This window comes from Aspergillus pseudonomiae, assembly GCF_009193645.1.
Source record: "Aspergillus pseudonomiae strain CBS 119388 unplaced genomic scaffold BDV37scaffold_15, whole genome shotgun sequence".
Taxonomy (NCBI): Eukaryota; Fungi; Ascomycota; class Eurotiomycetes; order Eurotiales; family Aspergillaceae; genus Aspergillus; species Aspergillus pseudonomiae.
The window spans coordinates 362,756-379,858 of record NW_022476007.1 but is presented as its reverse complement, the minus strand read 5'-3'; the positions used below and the strand labels follow the sequence as shown (position 1 = coordinate 379,858).

General features: G+C 48.7%; 6 protein-coding genes across 6 annotated transcripts; 2 read left to right on the top strand and 4 right to left on the bottom strand.

The window, feature by feature from the left end:
• Positions 1–220: 220 nt before the first annotated feature.
• Positions 221–1,908, bottom strand: BDV37DRAFT_242461 (DUF3712 domain-containing protein). Its single transcript, XM_032081327.1, has 4 exons — positions 1,498–1,908; positions 1,024–1,445; positions 849–973; positions 221–800 (listed from the first exon to the last, which is right to left on the bottom strand). The coding sequence occupies exons 1-4, from the start codon at positions 1,740–1,742 to the stop codon at positions 276–278; spliced, it is 1,317 nt and encodes a 438-aa protein (XP_031944061.1). The 5' UTR covers positions 1,743–1,908; the 3' UTR covers positions 221–275.
• A 386-nt stretch (positions 1,909–2,294) lies between these two features.
• On the top strand, positions 2,295–3,479 carry BDV37DRAFT_242459 (oxygenase MpaB family protein). The gene is made up of 2 exons (XM_032081326.1): positions 2,295–2,351; positions 2,434–3,479. Exon 2 carries the CDS (start codon positions 2,469–2,471, stop codon positions 3,345–3,347), a length of 879 nt encoding a protein of 292 aa, XP_031944060.1. The 5' UTR covers positions 2,295–2,351; positions 2,434–2,468; the 3' UTR covers positions 3,348–3,479.
• Positions 3,480–3,858: 379 nt separating this feature from the next.
• On the bottom strand, positions 3,859–4,304 carry BDV37DRAFT_269767 (uncharacterized protein; the record flags this gene model as incomplete). The annotated part of the gene is made up of 2 exons (XM_032084425.1): positions 3,859–3,912; positions 3,963–4,304. The coding sequence occupies 2 exons, from the start codon at positions 4,302–4,304 to the stop codon at positions 3,859–3,861; spliced, it is 396 nt and encodes a 131-aa protein (XP_031944059.1).
• Positions 4,305–5,589: 1,285 nt separating this feature from the next.
• Positions 5,590–6,199, bottom strand: BDV37DRAFT_280695 (uncharacterized protein; the record flags this gene model as incomplete). Its single annotated transcript, XM_032086638.1, has 2 exons — positions 5,590–6,022; positions 6,078–6,199. The coding sequence occupies 2 exons, from the start codon at positions 6,197–6,199 to the stop codon at positions 5,590–5,592; spliced, it is 555 nt and encodes a 184-aa protein (XP_031944058.1).
• Positions 6,200–12,091: 5,892 nt separating this feature from the next.
• On the bottom strand, positions 12,092–13,719 carry BDV37DRAFT_269781 (major facilitator superfamily domain-containing protein; the record flags this gene model as incomplete). Its single annotated transcript, XM_032084428.1, has 3 exons — positions 12,092–12,596; positions 12,659–13,542; positions 13,639–13,719. 3 exons carry the CDS (start codon positions 13,717–13,719, stop codon positions 12,092–12,094), a joined length of 1,470 nt encoding a protein of 489 aa, XP_031944057.1.
• Positions 13,720–14,528: 809 nt separating this feature from the next.
• BDV37DRAFT_269764 (acetyl-CoA synthetase-like protein) lies at positions 14,529–16,267 on the top strand (the record flags this gene model as incomplete). Its single annotated transcript, XM_032084424.1, has 4 exons — positions 14,529–14,816; positions 14,873–15,137; positions 15,209–15,798; positions 15,830–16,267. The coding sequence occupies 4 exons, from the start codon at positions 14,529–14,531 to the stop codon at positions 16,265–16,267; spliced, it is 1,581 nt and encodes a 526-aa protein (XP_031944056.1).
• Positions 16,268–17,103: the final 836 nt, after the last annotated feature.

Sequence of the window (17,103 nt, the reverse complement as noted above, 5' to 3'; positions counted from 1 at the left end):
TGTAGGGTTGTGGGTATACGCAAGTTTAGTACTGGAGAAAGATTTCGTGGTCGACTATAATTAGACCAGTTGATTAATAGTATCGAGTATAAGTTATGTAATGCGTATATGGGACATTCAAACCATCGTAATCAGGATATCATTAACTAAGCTAAGCACATTGCAATAGGGTTATCATCATAAATCAAGTCATATCTAAAACCAAAACGCCACTCAGTATCGCAGCTACGTCCATATACATTAAGGACGGCCGCGTGCGTCATGAAAATCATCGTCTATAGGAACCCCTCTAAGACATTAATAATAGATGAGCGCTTCTCGGGATTATTCAAGATCTCATCCACAGCGCGACCGGTCAACAGATTACTCAGGCTCTTGTCGGAACCCCCGAGGAGACCGAGTAAACCGCCGCCACCGCCACTAGAGTCCGAGTTATTGGTGAGATTGGAGAAAATGTTGTTTCCGCTGCCGTCGTGGAGCAGGCCACGTAGTGTGTTCGTGATCAGGCCGGCGAGGGGCACTTGCGCCGTCATGGTTAGGTTTCTCATTACTTCGGTGTAGTAGGGGACCTCGACGCCGTCGTAGACGACGGATTTGCCGACGGTGTCGAGAGTGAGGTAGCCATTCTTGATGGAGCTGGCCTGGGTCTGCAGGATCGGTACGAGGTTCTTGAGTAAGACCTTGAGGTCCATGATGCCGTGGACGGGGGAAGAGTGGTTGCCTGGTTTGAGGACGAGGTTGTCGATGGTTGCGTTGCCGATGACGAGGTCTCCACTTTTGAGATCCAGGACTGTTGTCCCCTATTTCAGTTAGTAAATCTCTGTTGATTTTCCGTGGATGTAACGTACGATTTCCAAGGTCATGACCGAAGGGTTGGGCAAGGTGGCGTTGGCAATTAGGTTGGTCCCATCGTCCCTCGGAGGAAGAAGGAGCTGAGGGTCCGCGATAGCGAAGCCAGCGAACGAATCCAGGGCTGAAACATTGGTTAGTCTATTCGTCGAGTATGGGCCATTCTGAACATACTGTTTTGCTTCACGTCCTTATCCATGGTGATGTGATTCTTCAGCTTGCCGAGATATGCGGTGGTTTTGCCGTTGAGCGATAGCGGGGCGTTTTTCTCGAAGACCACGCTGTGGACGTATTCTTTCCATTGCTCTACATTCAACGGGGTGAATTGATCTTCGACTGCCAGGGTGGTATTCCCCGAGATCGTAGCGCCGTCGAGGTAGACCTTGGCCCAGGTCCCGTTGCCCTTTGTCTTACGGTTGAAGAGACTGATCGCTATGGGGTCGATGCGCACAGGAACGCCGATGGGCAGCTTCAGAGCGGTCTTCAAGCTAAGCATGATCGAATCCGGCCGTGGCTGCAGGACGCTCGTCTCTGTGACCACGAGCGACGAATTGTCGACCACTCTTTGGGCAATGGCGGGGATAATGACAACGAAGCTGCAAAAATTAGTCAATCTGAAACGTAGTTGGACGAAAGTGGAGTACCTACAATATGGGCAAGAACACGGCCAGGAAGATAACGCTCCAAAAAATGTAGCAACACCAAAATCGGGCCCAATGGCGACGTGCTCGCTCGGCCCTTGTCTTCTCCCTTTTCTCCAACGAGATGGTGTTTGCCGTCTCGACATGCTCGATTGTGCAGCCATCGCCATCGTCTTGGGGGAGAGGCCCACGATGGACGCCCAGGGCGTATTTGGCAGCTTTGGAGCTGAGGTAGTGTTGCTTCTCTTCCATGGCTATGCCCAGTCGCTGTCCACGGGGAGCAAGGGTGGACACGTCGAACTTGTCGGGGGGGTGAAAATATATGGGTCGAGGCGTGTGTATGATTTAATATATGGCCACGGAGTAGATTAACGTTCCGAGGTGTTGTCCTAATATTTTTCGCCTCCGGGGTTCGAACGCCAAGGGGTAGATTCCGGAGTAAACCCGATTTTGACCTTGGTACACAGTATTGTCTCTCCGCATGGATCGACCATGCAACGCTGTCGATCGCAGTGAGCGGCGCGCGTTGGGGCCAATGACGACCACCTCATTTTAGACACACGAGTTCACATGCGGAAGTTGGATAAGGATCGGCACGAACTATTGAGAAACCGCGGTTGTTAGCAGGGTCCCTAAGCTTCGGGACAGGTGGTGGATCCACCGGCTCCAGACGCGTTAAACCTTGGTACGGAGGTATTGCCCCTTTAAGATGCGGGGAAATTGAGTGAAACAAGAACGTCACTGGGGCCTGGTTGACGATAAAATGCAAAGATAGACAAGGTGATGTATGACCAGCCGGTGGAGGCGAGGTAGTCGCACTTCAGACGCATGTGTGTGGTGGTCAAGGAGTCGTCGGTGATCCTGTAACCCTAAGTCATCCGCTGCGCAAACACCCGCGATAGCCCGTACAAATCCCACGATCGTCGACAAGAAAAAGCCATACCTCCCCCTTTACTCTCCATCACACGTACAGCCATCATGTCGTTCGATGAGAAGAAATCCCCAGACCAGATTTCCCAGACACCGTCGGTCGCGTCTGATTCGAGTCGTCTGGAGGCCCTCGATCAACTGGAAATTCTCCCCCAGATCCTGCAAGAAGGCATTTTATTTGCTGGATCAGGATCCGCTCTGCTACTCCAGGCCGCTTTACCCGGAATCCGAAATCGAACTAGTGATACCCATAATGCCAGTAATGGCCACAGCAGTAACCTGGCGACAGAGCTAAGTGACGCCCTCCAGGCGAATCTCAGCTACATCGCCTGCCTGGTGTTCGGCACGCGAGAAGAAAAGAAGACCCTGTTGGACCTCATCAACCAAGGGCAACCGCCTCTTCGCGGGAGTGAAAGCTTCTCCTCCCACCGGCCGACCCAGCTCTGGGTCGCAGCGACGCTCTACGCGACCGCTACCGATTTCTACCAGCGTGTCTACGGCCTCGTCAACTACACCACGGCCGAGAAGGCTTACGCAGAGTTTACAGTCCTCATCCACGCCATGGGGTTGCCTTCGGGTACTTGGCCCGAGAACCGACAGGCATTCTGGAAGTACTGGGACGACCAGATCGAGCAGTTGACCGTCACCGCAGACGCACACAAGTTTGCCCAGGACCTTCTCCACCGCAACGATTATCCCCGCTGGGTCTCGTTCATGAAACCGTTTTTGCGGGTCCTTACGATTGAGATGTTGCCACCGCGCATTAGAGAGGCTTACGGGCTTAAGTCGACATTTAGTACCCGGGGCCTGTATCGGACCACCATGGGATTCTCGGTGGCGGTGTACCCTGCACTACCGACGTCTACACGAGGATATCCACTGCGCTATTATTTGCAAGAATTACGAAAGCATATGAATGTCGTGTAGATAATTGGTACTTTCTGTCTTATCTTTTGGCGTAGGGCGTGCACCCATGTCATCCAAGCGAGCTCGTGGAATTATCTGAATGAGATTAAAGAGACAGACTAGGATGAAAATCTCTGCCATGCACGTGGTTAGGATCTAGTCTAGTTAATATAGTTAGTTAACTAACGTCCGGATTAATAATGCGCTAAAAGTCTTGTTTTGCTCTTGAAATCCCTGTCGGTTTAATTTGAGAGATAAGTCCGGAATGGACTATCCGCGGCACATTACAGGGATACGAGACTAGGCCTAGGCTATTTTGATTTTTATTCTTATCTTTTTACGAACAAAGAAAGGAAGCCGAGGAAGAAAAGGAAAGGGACCATTTCATATATCCAGACCGCTATATGAACAAGATAAAAGGAATAAGAACAGTCGTCCAGGCATCCATCTAGGCATGTCAGACGCCTCTTGCATGAGAACATAAAGCCCTTGATAACCGTCTAGGCATCAAAGCGCTGATTTCGTAATATCGTTAAATCAAGGATCCAAGGAGTCCAGCCAAGAGCTTCGAGATATTATCCACGAGCTGAAAATCATTAATATTCACTCATAGTCATGGGGCTGGCGATCACTTACCGGTGACGCAGCGTCAATCAGAACTGTAGTCTCGTTGACGAACTTAGGAGTCAAAAGATTATCGGCATTGTCAACGATACCCTGTAGTTTATCGATGTTGCCGCTGGACAGAAGTTTCTGCAGGTTCTTGGGAGTGTCTCCGCCCAGAAGGACTGCGCCGCCCTTGACGATAGTTTGAAGGTCATTGATCGTCTCTGTGCTCAAGAGTTCTTTGACCCCGTCGAGGATCGCAGGCAGCTCCGAGAGCAGACCACCATCTGGCATAGGGGCTGCTACCGGGTTTGGCCTGGGAGTAGCCAGGGCGAGGGGGGCCGCGAAAACAAGGTACTTGAAGAAACGCATTTTGTGCTTGTAGAATGATATTCAGGGTCTGAACGAATGACTTCTGGAGTGTATGAGATCTGGAAGAGAGATGTTGATCTGTGGAAAAGATCACCGACTACTGCGGTGGTGCAAACTTATATGTAGTTATGGAGCCCAGCAAACTTGCTTTTTGTTTTTATGAATACGAAACAAAGACAACCCCGCCTGCACCTTAATCTACCATGTCCCAAATTTCCAGCTGTTGACCCATAATAAAGTCAAGACGGGGAGGATATGCGACCTAAAAGTGTGTCCATGCCTGGATGGCAAATGCAACACACGGCTGGATCGAGTCTTTGATTCGACAGGTGTTAGTTGTTCTCCAATCTCGGTCTGGACTTTGAGATCGTCGATTGCCTTTTACTTTGTTCATCGTTTCGCGTGGATGCCCACTTTCTAGTTGGACCCGAGGCTCAAGTAGGTTATACCCGTTGGGATGATCCCAACTCGTACGGCACGAAAACACCGTCCATGTGAATTTGCCTCTGCATCGGGCGATATGAGTCAATGGCTGCTATACCCCTCCTTCGCTACCAAATCAGTATCCGAATTAATCTTCGCCAGGATTTGACGATAGAGTCATTCGGGGTCGGCCAAGAGCTGGAGACTCCAGACGACCCCGCATGGGTTTAGGGCTTCGCTAACTGCTGCAACTGTCGATCACTTCGGGGAATACCCCTCAATCCGCCCAATCAGAGCCGACAATTTATACAGCATCGCGACGCTTTCCTCTTTCGCCCTCGGGCCGAGAGGTACATGTGATGCTTTGATCCAACCCTGAACCCTTATCGATCCTCAATCTTGGTGGTGAATACCCTCAACCACCGTTGCAATGAGATTCGATATATCGATTCGTGTCAACGGTGGAGCCCAATCGAAACCGACAACCCCAGCTAATTTTAGCAGACCCCCCTCAAATCAAATAGTATGGGGTAGTGGTACCCGATCAAACAGGCCCGTTCGGCGTCGAGATCCGCTTTCATATGATCATTACTACTCGGCGTATAGCCTCCTAGTACTAAGTATCAGGTACACCGGCCGAACAGATTAATGTGCCTACTCCGTACCCCCACCTGAAGCTTGTTCGGTCTGTGCTTGCAGCCAGTCTGTCGTATTCCACTGGGGTCAATTAATCTAATACGACACTAGGTACAGGGACCACAAACGCCACCGCCAGGGTTGCAATGGAACCACTGTGTAGAGACCCAAAACATTCGTCATTTCCATAGCTTATCATCTCACTTCGGTCATAAGTTCATGTCGATCACAGCGCCAATGCTACACCGAGCACCCCCAGGGCCCCCATTCCACCCAGCACCAACCCGCCGGTCGGCTGCGCTCCTGCTGCGCCCATTCCTGACGATGTGGTGGACGATGCGCCACCGTCCTTCGTGCTTTCGGCCGTAGCCTTTGCAGGGGCGTACTTGCCCGTCGTAGCTGTCAACGCCCCGTCGGACATTTCCTTCTTCACCTGGGCCATGTAGCTCTTGATGTCACTGGGGAGCGCATTGTACCAGGAGGGGGTGTGCCCGGCCTGGATCTCGCTGGCGAGGGAGCTGCGCTGAGCAGGAACCACCAACTGAGCCAGCGCCGAGGGGGGCACATTCTTCACGATCTCCGGGATAAGAGAGCGTGGAGGCGGAGAAATGTTATCCAGGTTGGCAGACCCTGTCGGCATCGTAAACGAAATCGATTTCCTATCTTTTGTCAGTACACCATCTCTCGTAGACACCACCAAACTGCAAGACATACAGGGCTTGGCCAAGCGAAGACCAATTGACGTTATCAGTCGCCGTGGGAGCAGCGTCGTTGCGCTTTTCCGGTGCAGCCAGCACCGTAGCAGAAAGGGCAGCGAGCAACCAGACGAACTTCATTTTTGCGATCTGGTTTGATAGACAGAGGACTGAGACGGGGAATACGATGCGCTGAGACGATGGGCGATTGGGGAAAGTTAAATAGTGAACCGGGCCTTTCATGTGCCTGGCAGGGCGGAGAAATACTAGTAATTCTTATGCGAAAAGTTACCTCGTACCCGAGATCCGGGTGTGGAGAGTTACTAGTTGTCTGTCTGAATGATCGTCGTTGAGCCGAGTAATGTCCCAACTTTCGCCCCGACGCTACCAAGGTCTGGAATCCACACTGTGGTCCTATTTTTCAGTGTCCTCTGTTTCATCCCCAGTAGTGACCCAACTGTTAGTCTCTGATTCTGTTACACACTGGTGTGTTGGAGTTTTGTATGTGTAGCGTGTGCCTGCTTTTTTGGGCTGTTGGACGTGATGCCTTCTTTTTGTTTCATTTAAAAAGAGGTCTTTGACCTATAGAGTAGCTATGCGATCATTTGAACTGTTATTCTCATGCGAAATGGACTTTTTCCCTTTCTTAGTGTTCTACATGTGGTTTGAATATGCAGCAGACGCAACAAAGCGCGTTCCGGCTTCCATCCGAAAGTCAAGGTAGAGTAAACCCAATCTACTTCACCAAGCTAGCGATAGAAAACTATAGCTAACCGATCTACAGAAGCTCTCAAAAGCAAAAGAAAACTAAGAAGAGGTTGTCGAAACTACTTGCGTGAATCGATGCGCTAGTTAGAAAACAAAGATCCGATTTACAGCAGATATTGCTTGAACCCAGCTCTAGTTCACTTCCGCGGCCCGAGAGCTTCTGGTCGCTATACGTATAAGTGATGCATAAAATGGTGATCGTCGGCTGGTCCGATTACTTATAGTCACCGAAGTCCACGTAACTATGGATTCTCTCTTACCATCTTACACAATATACGCTAATGGACTTTTAGATTTGCGTCGCTTTTGAATCCTAAATAGTTTTGTATCCTAACTGGCTATGAAAAAAGCATTTGTTTAAGTAGAACAAAAACACGAGGCAAAGAGGGGTTGAGAGGGTATTTCATTATAAGAGGATTTGGAATCAAAGGAGGAGCTGGGTTGGCTGCTCTATCCTGGAAATGGGTAGATCCCAGGTCCGCCTGAGGTGCCAGGGGATACATAATCCAAGAATGACCATTGCCAACACCCTCGCGCATCCCAGTAGGCATGATAGTGGTGATGTTTTCAAGAATGTATATTGTTAGGTGGGGATAAGATAGAGTGCCAGCAAAATCATGCAAGCGGTTTTCAATTGTCAACACGCCTTACACTGAAGATTACCGTGCTTCGCAAGAGCAAGATTCAGTCTCCTGCCAGGCACCGTAACACACTCAGCTTGTATCACCCCAGTTAGAACTACATCAGGAAATCTAGGATGGTTGCACTGATGTTGACAACCGTGGTCATACGACACAGGCACCCGGATTATAAATCAACGGGATATTGAGAAATAAAAGGTTTGCTGTTTGAAGATCACGCGATAGTACAAATATGGCTCTTCAAGAGGACTACAGAAGTAGCAGGGCGAGGATGATTTGAGGAAAATACCCTTCCTATCGTGCCGCCCGGATATTCCAGAGACCGTCTCTGTATATATAGACAGGTTCACATGTACGATACTCTCTGGGACGCCCGGGTGCTGTTTTACCTTGGATGAGAAATAAGTCGGTATCGCATGCACGGTTAACCACTTTTTCCATCAAAGAGGAACCGACGGCATTGTCGTAGAAGTCGGATCGTGCCGCGATTCTATTAAGTCCCGATCTCAGCGTACTCCATGGGACGATATATATAAACAATGGAATAAAGTTCGAACAGAGCATCCATGGCATCGCACCTAATATGAAGCTGTATATATAGGTAAGCTTCAATGTCGCTCGCACTCGCCCGAGTCCTTGAAGAGCTGCAGCTCAAGACAAACAATGTCAGGAGGCCTTCTGCCTGTGACCACGCCTTCTCTGCAATATCCATTAACTTCCTCGATGCAGCTAGTGAAAAGTACCATAGCAAAGACGTGAACTGTTGATAATCGAGCTATATAGTGCTTCTGGGTTTCGAAAGTCTGTCATTTTCGCAGATAAGCTTAGCGTCTGTGCTTGATCCAAGGTAACTTGAGGGGTTGTACCGGTGTGTCGTAGCCCAACATCGCACAGGGGGCCATAGAACAGTATATTAGATTAGCAGCGTCTAGCCCCAACCCCTCCACCTTGCACCCCTGATGACCCAGGAGCCCATGATCAGCTGTGGTATGGATTTCTTGATCTTGGGCCATAAGTAAAACTCAGCCGGGTACTTTATCGTGCTCCTCTATTATTTGTGCCGGTTGGCAGAATTGCAAATATTGCGAGACCAGGTCACTGGAGGAATCGTTCCATTTACCCTGGGCGTATGAATTAACGGTGTTGTCATGTCGGATGGGACTTGAAAGCTGTCGCTGTTGGCCGCTGGCAATGACGGGCGATGCGTTCTGTGAAACAGCCCCTTCATGTCATATACTGACTATGAATACCGAAGACTGCGTATTTTTCCATAGTGCCAGGAGGGCATCGAAGTGTGAGTGTGCGCTTTGCGGAGTAACTCTCCTGCGGGCTCGTGTCAGAGGTTGGCAAAATGATGGCAAGGCCAATCCTTCTGGCTGCCAAATTTGTGAGTAAGAGAAACAGCAGTGGAAAGTCTGTCCTCGTCGGTATTATATATTCCACGACCCCACCACATGATGCCTTTCGCTCAACGGACGAAGCAACGTATCCCAGAATTCCGCTATTCAGCGGGGACAACAACAGACTCCTTGGCTTTGAGTCGAACATCATATGCGTTGTTCAAGAAAGTCGCTCTGAGGACTTTACCAATTGTGGGAGAAGATTTTCCTAGAGGAAAGAATGAGCAACAGCCTAAGTCAGGCGACATCTCCTTGTCCTTCTATCCTATCTGAACAACCTATTGATTGCGAGGAATGACGTTGGAGAGTCAACGATGTCGCGACAGCCTGACCTGTTCCACACCAGGGTGTCATCAAAAGGATGAAAGAAAGTTGATAGACACCCTTTGATTCCTCAGGATCTATGTGGGTATATGCGGTGTAGAAGCGTAGCGAATTATCGCAGGGTGCTGTCCTTGGACAACAGGCCCTGATGGGAGTGAGTGGGCCTTTCCTCGTTCGAGAAGATTGACCGCAGTATGGCTTGAGTTCAATGCTTTGTCCATAGACCGGCTTCTCGTTGGGTTTTCCTAGACTCGGTTGTCCATCGACGGTCGGAGGATATATATATATAAGTAGAGGAGAATGCTGTTCTGGGATTCTCAGCTCGTAAGGAGTGGCATGTCTACCTCATTCGCTCACAAGAATAGGCTGTCTGGTGCATCGAAGTGTAAGGGAGTATAGACATCGTATGTGCCTGTCCGGTTGTGGGCTCGAGATGACACATCGCATGTATTAACATAGTCGTCTTATGTAGTGTGGAGGTCATTAAACAAAGAACGGTAGTAACGATTGGAAATGTAAAGGAGGGACTGAGAGAAAAGAAGGAAAAGAAGAAAAGACAGATGTGGTGAACGAAGGAACGACATGTGGAATGTGTCTCAGAGCTGTTGAGAAGGATTAATTTATACCTTATCTGACAGTTGATGAGTCATTATTATCTTGGCATATGCCATATTCACGAAGGCTTTGTTTGAAATGTACAGTTATTCTCTGCTTCATTCTAGAGCCAACCAGTGCTTTCAGGTAACAGTGACAGTTGACGCCACCAATACAGGAGTGGTTAGTAGAAACCGTAAAGCAATAAATTTTAGATATCTAAAATGTGAAGGGCCTAGATCGGGATTAATCTGCTTCATTACGAATTAAATTCTCTATTGCAGTATCTAAAGACTTCTTACGGGGCTTGAGCGCTAACGAGATATATTTGCATTCGTGAGTAACTAAGCAACCCAGATAATTTGAATTCTCAATAGCTATTCGATAAGCACACAGTCCTTTCTCAGAATGCTCGGTCCAACCCCAGTCACTGGTGCCCGGGTTAGTTGGCCAACGACCAGCTGACTCTTCATCATGTGTTAAAGGGTGAATTATGAGACTCCTTGTGGGATTGGTAGGCCGACGTGAAAAAGTGGTAGCACCACAACAAGGCATAATTGGCCGCTGGAGTGAATCGTATCCCAATATAATTTGAAGACGAAAATGGGCGGGTCTATGAGAATAGCTGAGAGGAATAGCATATATCACAGGATTGTGCTCATGCATCGATGGGCACGTATCCATGGCCTTCTATCCCATTGTCGCCTTATTCTCTAATGTATCCTCGATTAATAATGGGGAATAATTATCGGTGAATTTACCATGAGCGAGAGACGCAAGAAATAGTATCCAGCCCCGAAATAATCGATGGGAGTTACGACACTAGCTAGGTCAACTAGTTGAGGGGGGATAAGCCAGGCAGAACGAGGGGACGCTGACAACTAATGAACCCTGCGGCAAACAGATGCCCAGTGAGCAGCGATCACTGAGCCGGACCCGCACTATTCTCGGACGACAGCGAGATAGGTCAGTACGTATGCTAGTACAAAGAAAGCCCAGTAAGCCGGGGTGTTTTGTCCGGTCAGGGGAGAGCTACCTTCACATACTCTAGAGTGCTGTCATATTCCATAATCGAAGATAGGTTATCAGGCCGACAACGGTGTGAGTTAAAGATATATGCATGCTAGGGAGATGTCTCGTGAAGAGGAGATGCTTGGTTTGGGCACCTGAAAGTCTGGAAATGGCCATGGTGTGTTCTTCGAGGATGCCAGAGGTAATTCTGTAGCTAGGGACCGGTTCGTAAATTATTGTTAGCATATCAAAAATGGACGAGAATTGAGGGTAAAGTTTTAAGACTTTTAGCTAGCATGAGACTTCCATCGTGTGCCTTGCTTGCTTTGCCTACACCGTATCCTAAACATTTTTGGGTAGTGGAGGGCATATATACCTCGCTGGTTCCGCTCTCGGATTGGGTTAAGAAAACTTCGTCGACGAAGGAGGGTGTACTACTATTAATGTGTGGCATCTCTGTAACATGTGCCAGATGCAATGTAAGCGTTAATAGGTTCCTAGGACTCGTATTAAAGGCAAAAGGGATAACAGAGGCAGAATAAAACGACAGAAACCCATGCTTATAAGAATTAGGATCGGCATACTATCGTTCAGGAGGGCATACATAACATAATAATAAAGAAGACTGTTCCCTAGCAAAGAAAGTAGCGAGATAGATAGGTTATTAATTAGATGAAGCCGGGAGATTTAGTTGACGGAAGATAGGGTGGCTTACTTTATATCCAAGGACTGAGTCATTGCATAATCCAGTTCGAAGATAGACTCCATTCTGGTGCGGCCTGTACTCTCTGACGTTCTTCCTCTTCTTTTATTAAGCATCCCATCGGCTCTCTGATAAAAAGGTCAAACTGGAGGGCGTGCCTACAAAATACTCCCAGTCAATGCCTGGGATTATCACTAGAGGGTAGCAGGTAGGGTAGCTATATACAGACACAATTTTAGGCCTAGCGAAACGTTGTCCTGCCTCATAATTACACACTGGAAACTAGTAGCAGAATGCCAATAATAACTGAAGGGACTGGGAGACTCAAGCAGAATACCCGCGTAAATTAGATGGTGATGATATATGAAGAATTGCTCTGAGTAAATGAGAAATTTATGGACAAGCTTTTTTGTCTCTGGTTATCTCTGGTTCCACGTTGGGTTTTCTCTGCCAGCCCATAGTGGATTAGAGTTAAGATAGATCACCCAACTGACCTTTATCCATTTTGCCCTCCCGCACGTTCGCCTGTATCCTCTCATTGCCACATGAACTTTGTGAGGAACTGGAACAGAATCCATACATACTTATCACACTACAGAGCCGAGTTAAAAAGCATAAAAGCAACAAAACAGAGTGAAAGTAGTAGAGTCAGACCCAATAATGTGAAACACCAGCCCCAGCCCATACCAACTAGCATATAATCAATGACTGCCGCAGAGATGGCACCGAACAAACATCTGATCAAATCAGCCACTCCAGAAACCGTAGCAGTTTGATCCGGAAATAGATCTATCAGAAGGGTGTATATGATTCCGAGTAACGGAGTACTGCCCAACCCAATGAGAGCCTGGAACACGAGCACCGCAGCCAAGGGCAGGTGCTCCTGGACGATCCAGCCGTATGCAGTAAATGAAAAAGCAAGCAGAAACATGAAAGGCATCGCAACTTGTAGCCTGGAAATTTTGATAGAAAAACCATTGGGATTGCTACTCGGATGATCGGAGGTCATTCCGTGCTGCTTGGACAGTCGTCGATAGTTATAGTCGAGCAGTGTACCGCTGATCACCATACCCAAGCCCCCGAGGATCCCGTAAGGCCTGGGAATCAATCAGACGTGTTCAGATATTCAGAGCAGTACGAGCGAGGGCCGATTACTCACATGAAAGAGAGCCCGAGGTACAGTGTGCTTAGCCCGTAACGCTGACCGAAATGGTTTGCAGTGGTGGACCACAAGGCAGAAACCCCAAAATAGAGCAAGCTCGTGTACATGATGAGGACGAAGGCATCCTTCTTCCCTATGATACGCAAAGAGGCAAAGATCATGTGCAAGGCGGTTTGCGGCCTCTCCCTCCTTCGCTGCGGTTGAGCGGGCCGTTGCGCGGCATCATGTTGAAGCCGCTTGGTATTGTGGAAGACGGGTTTTGTCCACCAGCGTCTTGGAGCGACGGAGCCGTCGCCTACCACGGCCCGGGCCGTTTCAGGCATAAATAAAACATAGGCGGAAAGAAACAACCCACTACTAATGGAGAGAAACCAAAATATACTCCTCCAGCCGAGGTAAGTGGTCAGTGTCCCGCCGATGACGGGCCCAAAAGCAAAAGCTCCCATGACGCTTCCATGCATGGGACCGATGAATCTTCCCCTCTCTGATGGCGATGTAATGTCGGCAGCAACGGCAAATCCGAAGGGAATGGCGCAGCTACTTCCTATACTCTGCAGACATCGAAGAAGAACCAACGCAACAAAATCAGTCTGCAGGGCTAGACCAACGTTGGCCACCGTGTACAGCGACAGTGCAAGCATCCACGCCAAACACCGTCCATGCACGTCAGAAATTATGGACAACAGTGCGGGCGAAATTCCCTGGATGACCATGTATGATGTTATAATAAGATTAATCATCGCTGACGACATGTGGTATTCATCTCCCATTACCGGCATTGCTGGGAGGATGATGTTGGTTGCAAACATGCAGAGAACCATTCCAAAACTGGTAAAGGAGGTAAAGAGGATTTTCTCATAATTCATGAACACAGAATAGGCCTCATGTTCTCCTTCCTGGCTGAATTTCTCAATTATGGTATGTGCAGTATCGCTTGCTTCTCTCGGGATTTGCGATGCCTGGACTGTCAATGCTACGCTCTCTGATTTGCTGTAAGCGGAACCCATTTCGTCACTAGGTCCATTGCGTGCCTGACTGGATGGCCGGTAGCCTTCCATCGCGTACCACACGGCCAAGAGTACTATTCAAACGTCGATGTGGTGTCTCCTAACTCTTACCCGATGTTCAAAACTGAGGTCTCTGGTCACAGAAAAGTGTGATAACCCAGCGGATCAGGAAGTAGGATGAATTAGCATAAGCGAGCTGCTAGAAAGACCAAAGGTAGCAACCGACTGCTTTATCAGCCGTTGTCACGCTCTCCTCACATTTCGATCGGAACCTATTTTATACGAGCAGGGCCCTGCTCAACAAGAAAAAGCCTCCTTCGGTATCCGACCAGCGGAAGGCCAGGCATATTGTTTGATTACGGAAGAAGGACGTGTCTCACCGATACATATTTGCACATTGCCGATCACAGAAAGAGAGTCAATCAATAACGAAAGCGAGCATCACGTGTTTGGTAGAGCAGCAAGGGATATGCACCATTTTATTGATGTTTTGTGACCAGTGGTAAGTGATCTACCGCAGCGTACGACTATCTAGGTAGACTATTTTCGGCATATTACAGCTGGCAGACGGGATCGTTACCTTAATTGATATCCCAGCAATCGTGGTTCAGTCTATAGCTCGCAATAATTCCCCTTGCAACCCCTGTTGTCATGGGGATGAGATTAGACTTTGCTGTGTAGGCCCACTTATCTACCTCCTTACAGTAGGAGCTGGTCAGTGGTGAGTGCAAGTGGACCATGAGATAGCTATAAATCACCCTGATCCCCTGATGATGCTACAGCACCATTAGCCCTTGCTGGTGAATATTCATTTAGATCTTATTATTTCTCACGAACAATCACACCTTTCGCCTATCCCGATGGGCTCCACCATTTTCATGCCACGTCTTGTGCCGGATGCCTTAGACCGGGATGCCCTCGACAACCCAGAACGCCTTTTTTGTATCCATGCAGTATCTATCAATGAAATGGGGTGCGGATGGCGTCGGGTGACGATAGGCGACCTCGCTAAGGCGGTAGACCGTTTTGCTTGGTGGCTCGAAGAGACAGTTTGTTCCAGCGGAACGCCCGAGAGGCTCGTTTATATTGGACCAAATGACATCCGTTATGCCATAGCGGTTATTGCGTGTATGAAGTTAGGCCACTGTGTGAGTCGGTTAATTGTCAGATTTGCAGTAGTATCAGACTGAACAAAAAACTCAAGATTCTTCTTTTGGATCCAAGCACAGCTCAACCCGTAATCGACTATCTTCTGGCCTCGGGACATTGCTCTAGGCTACTGTTTGCGCGTGAGCTTGCCGACAAAGTGCATCTTATAAAAAGTTCTAATCAAACATTGGATATATGGGAGGTAATGGATCTCTGGACAATGTTTACTGGCCCGAACAGGCCAGTTCACTGCCCCCACGAATATACCATAGCTCGAGAACAACAACCAGCTGTTGTCCTCTATAGCTCAGGCACGACAGGTAAGTGGTGTGACCTAAGAATCTCTCCGGGTGGGTAAATTAATGACAGTCTATAAATCCTTGCCGCTCAGGCGTACCCAAGGAGATTGCCCTGCCGCATGGATATTTTAGTGCATTGGATTATTTCCAGCATATCCCACTTCCCCAGGGAAGGAAATCGACAGCCCCCTGGCTGAGTCACCCCCACCATCCCCATCTCATAAAGACCAACATGTTCCACGCGACTGGTATTGTGACCTGGGCAGCTGCAATTTTTCATCGCACGCATTTTGTTCTTGGACCCGACGCACCATTGACCCCGGGGTCGTTGAAAGCGATTGTCTCTGAGACGGGTGCAAAGTCGGGTCTCTTTTTGCCAGACACTTTGACGTGCTTGAGTGCTTCTGAAGAGGGTTTAGCGGCACTGGCCAGCTTAGAGTGCGTAAGCTTCGTCGGCATGCCTTTACCACCGAGTGCGGGTGATAAGATCGCCCGCGCGACACGCTTGCAATCCTCCATCGGCCTCACGGAGGCAGGCTATTTTTGTAGCCTACAGCCGAAAGACCCTATGCACTGGGAATATTTCGAATGGAATTGCCACCATCCTATGGAAATGCGGGATCACCCGAGTGGGTGTTCTGAGTTGGTCATCACACGCCCGCCTGACTATTATACGCATACTGTCTTCCTCGTTCTCCCCCGATCGAGAAGAGTTTTGTACAGGTGACCTTTTTGTCCAGCACCCGGATCATAAGGAGCTTTGGAAGCATGTTGGCCGCAAGGATGACGTTTCCAAATTACCGAACCGAGTGTTTCTCCATCCAGGTCCCATTGAGAGAGCCCTCGAAGGGCATGAATTGGTCTCCAAGGCGATGGTAGCCACTAATCATGCCCTTCGTGTAATGCTGATTATAGATCCAGACCGGAGAATCGCAAGGCGCTCGATGCCACCCGAAGAGGTTGTCGATCGGCTCTGGCCTTTGGTGGAACAAGTCAATTGTCGCCTCCCCGTGGAGGCTCAGATAACACGAAACCGTATCTTGGTTGCGCCCATCAACAAGCCCTTCAAAACGACGGCAAAGGGAACAATACAACGTCGCCATATACTTGAAGATTTTAAATTGGAAATTGAATCTTGTTCTGCACTCTAACTCGGAGCTGCTCACAAACCTAGAGTCAACAGTTATAAACTTTAATTAAGCCAAATATTGAACTTATACGTACCTTTGACAGTTCCTGATAATAATAAATGACGATGGAAGAATATCCCCATGTCGGGCTTACCTGCGCCGGTTCCTAGCGCCCTTTGGCTACCAAAGCCGATGCCTCCTGGGCGAAGCGCCATGGGATGTGGTGAATCTGCGAATGGGTAGTGGTAGTGTTGTTTCGTGGCCCCTTCTTTACAAGAGGATTTGGAGCACACTTCGTCCTGATGGCTGGATCGAGCAATGGGAAATTGACTCTGAACCTCGTTCTGATATTAAGTCATTGAACGACACACCTCTTTATCAATGGTACCAACAAACGAAATATGCAACGGCAGCCTCTGGTCACCCCATTATTCATTGTGCAAGACAAACCCAAATGTGGCTACGACAAGCGGGGTTCAAAGCCATCAGTCACCAGGAAATTGCCCTGCCAGGGAATCAATGGAACCAAGTTGCTAGTGATACTGGCGCTGTCTGGTACGCCATGGCATACTTCGAGATTATCGAATCGATGTGTGTTGGACCGTCGAGAAAAGTCTCCTGTTTGACAGAAAAGGAAGTGCAGTCCATCGTTTCCCATGCGCGGCAGCAGGCTCTTGATCTAACTATGCCAGCATTCTATACCATACATATTTACAAGGCGCAAGAGCGCTGAGGAAGCAAAGGCTAAAGGACAGAAGAGCTCATAGCAGCGCGTGTTGATGCTAGGGCAGAGTAGCCATACAGAACCGAATTCTAATGCGACATTCGATCAACGTTCTTTCACTCCCTCTAGCATT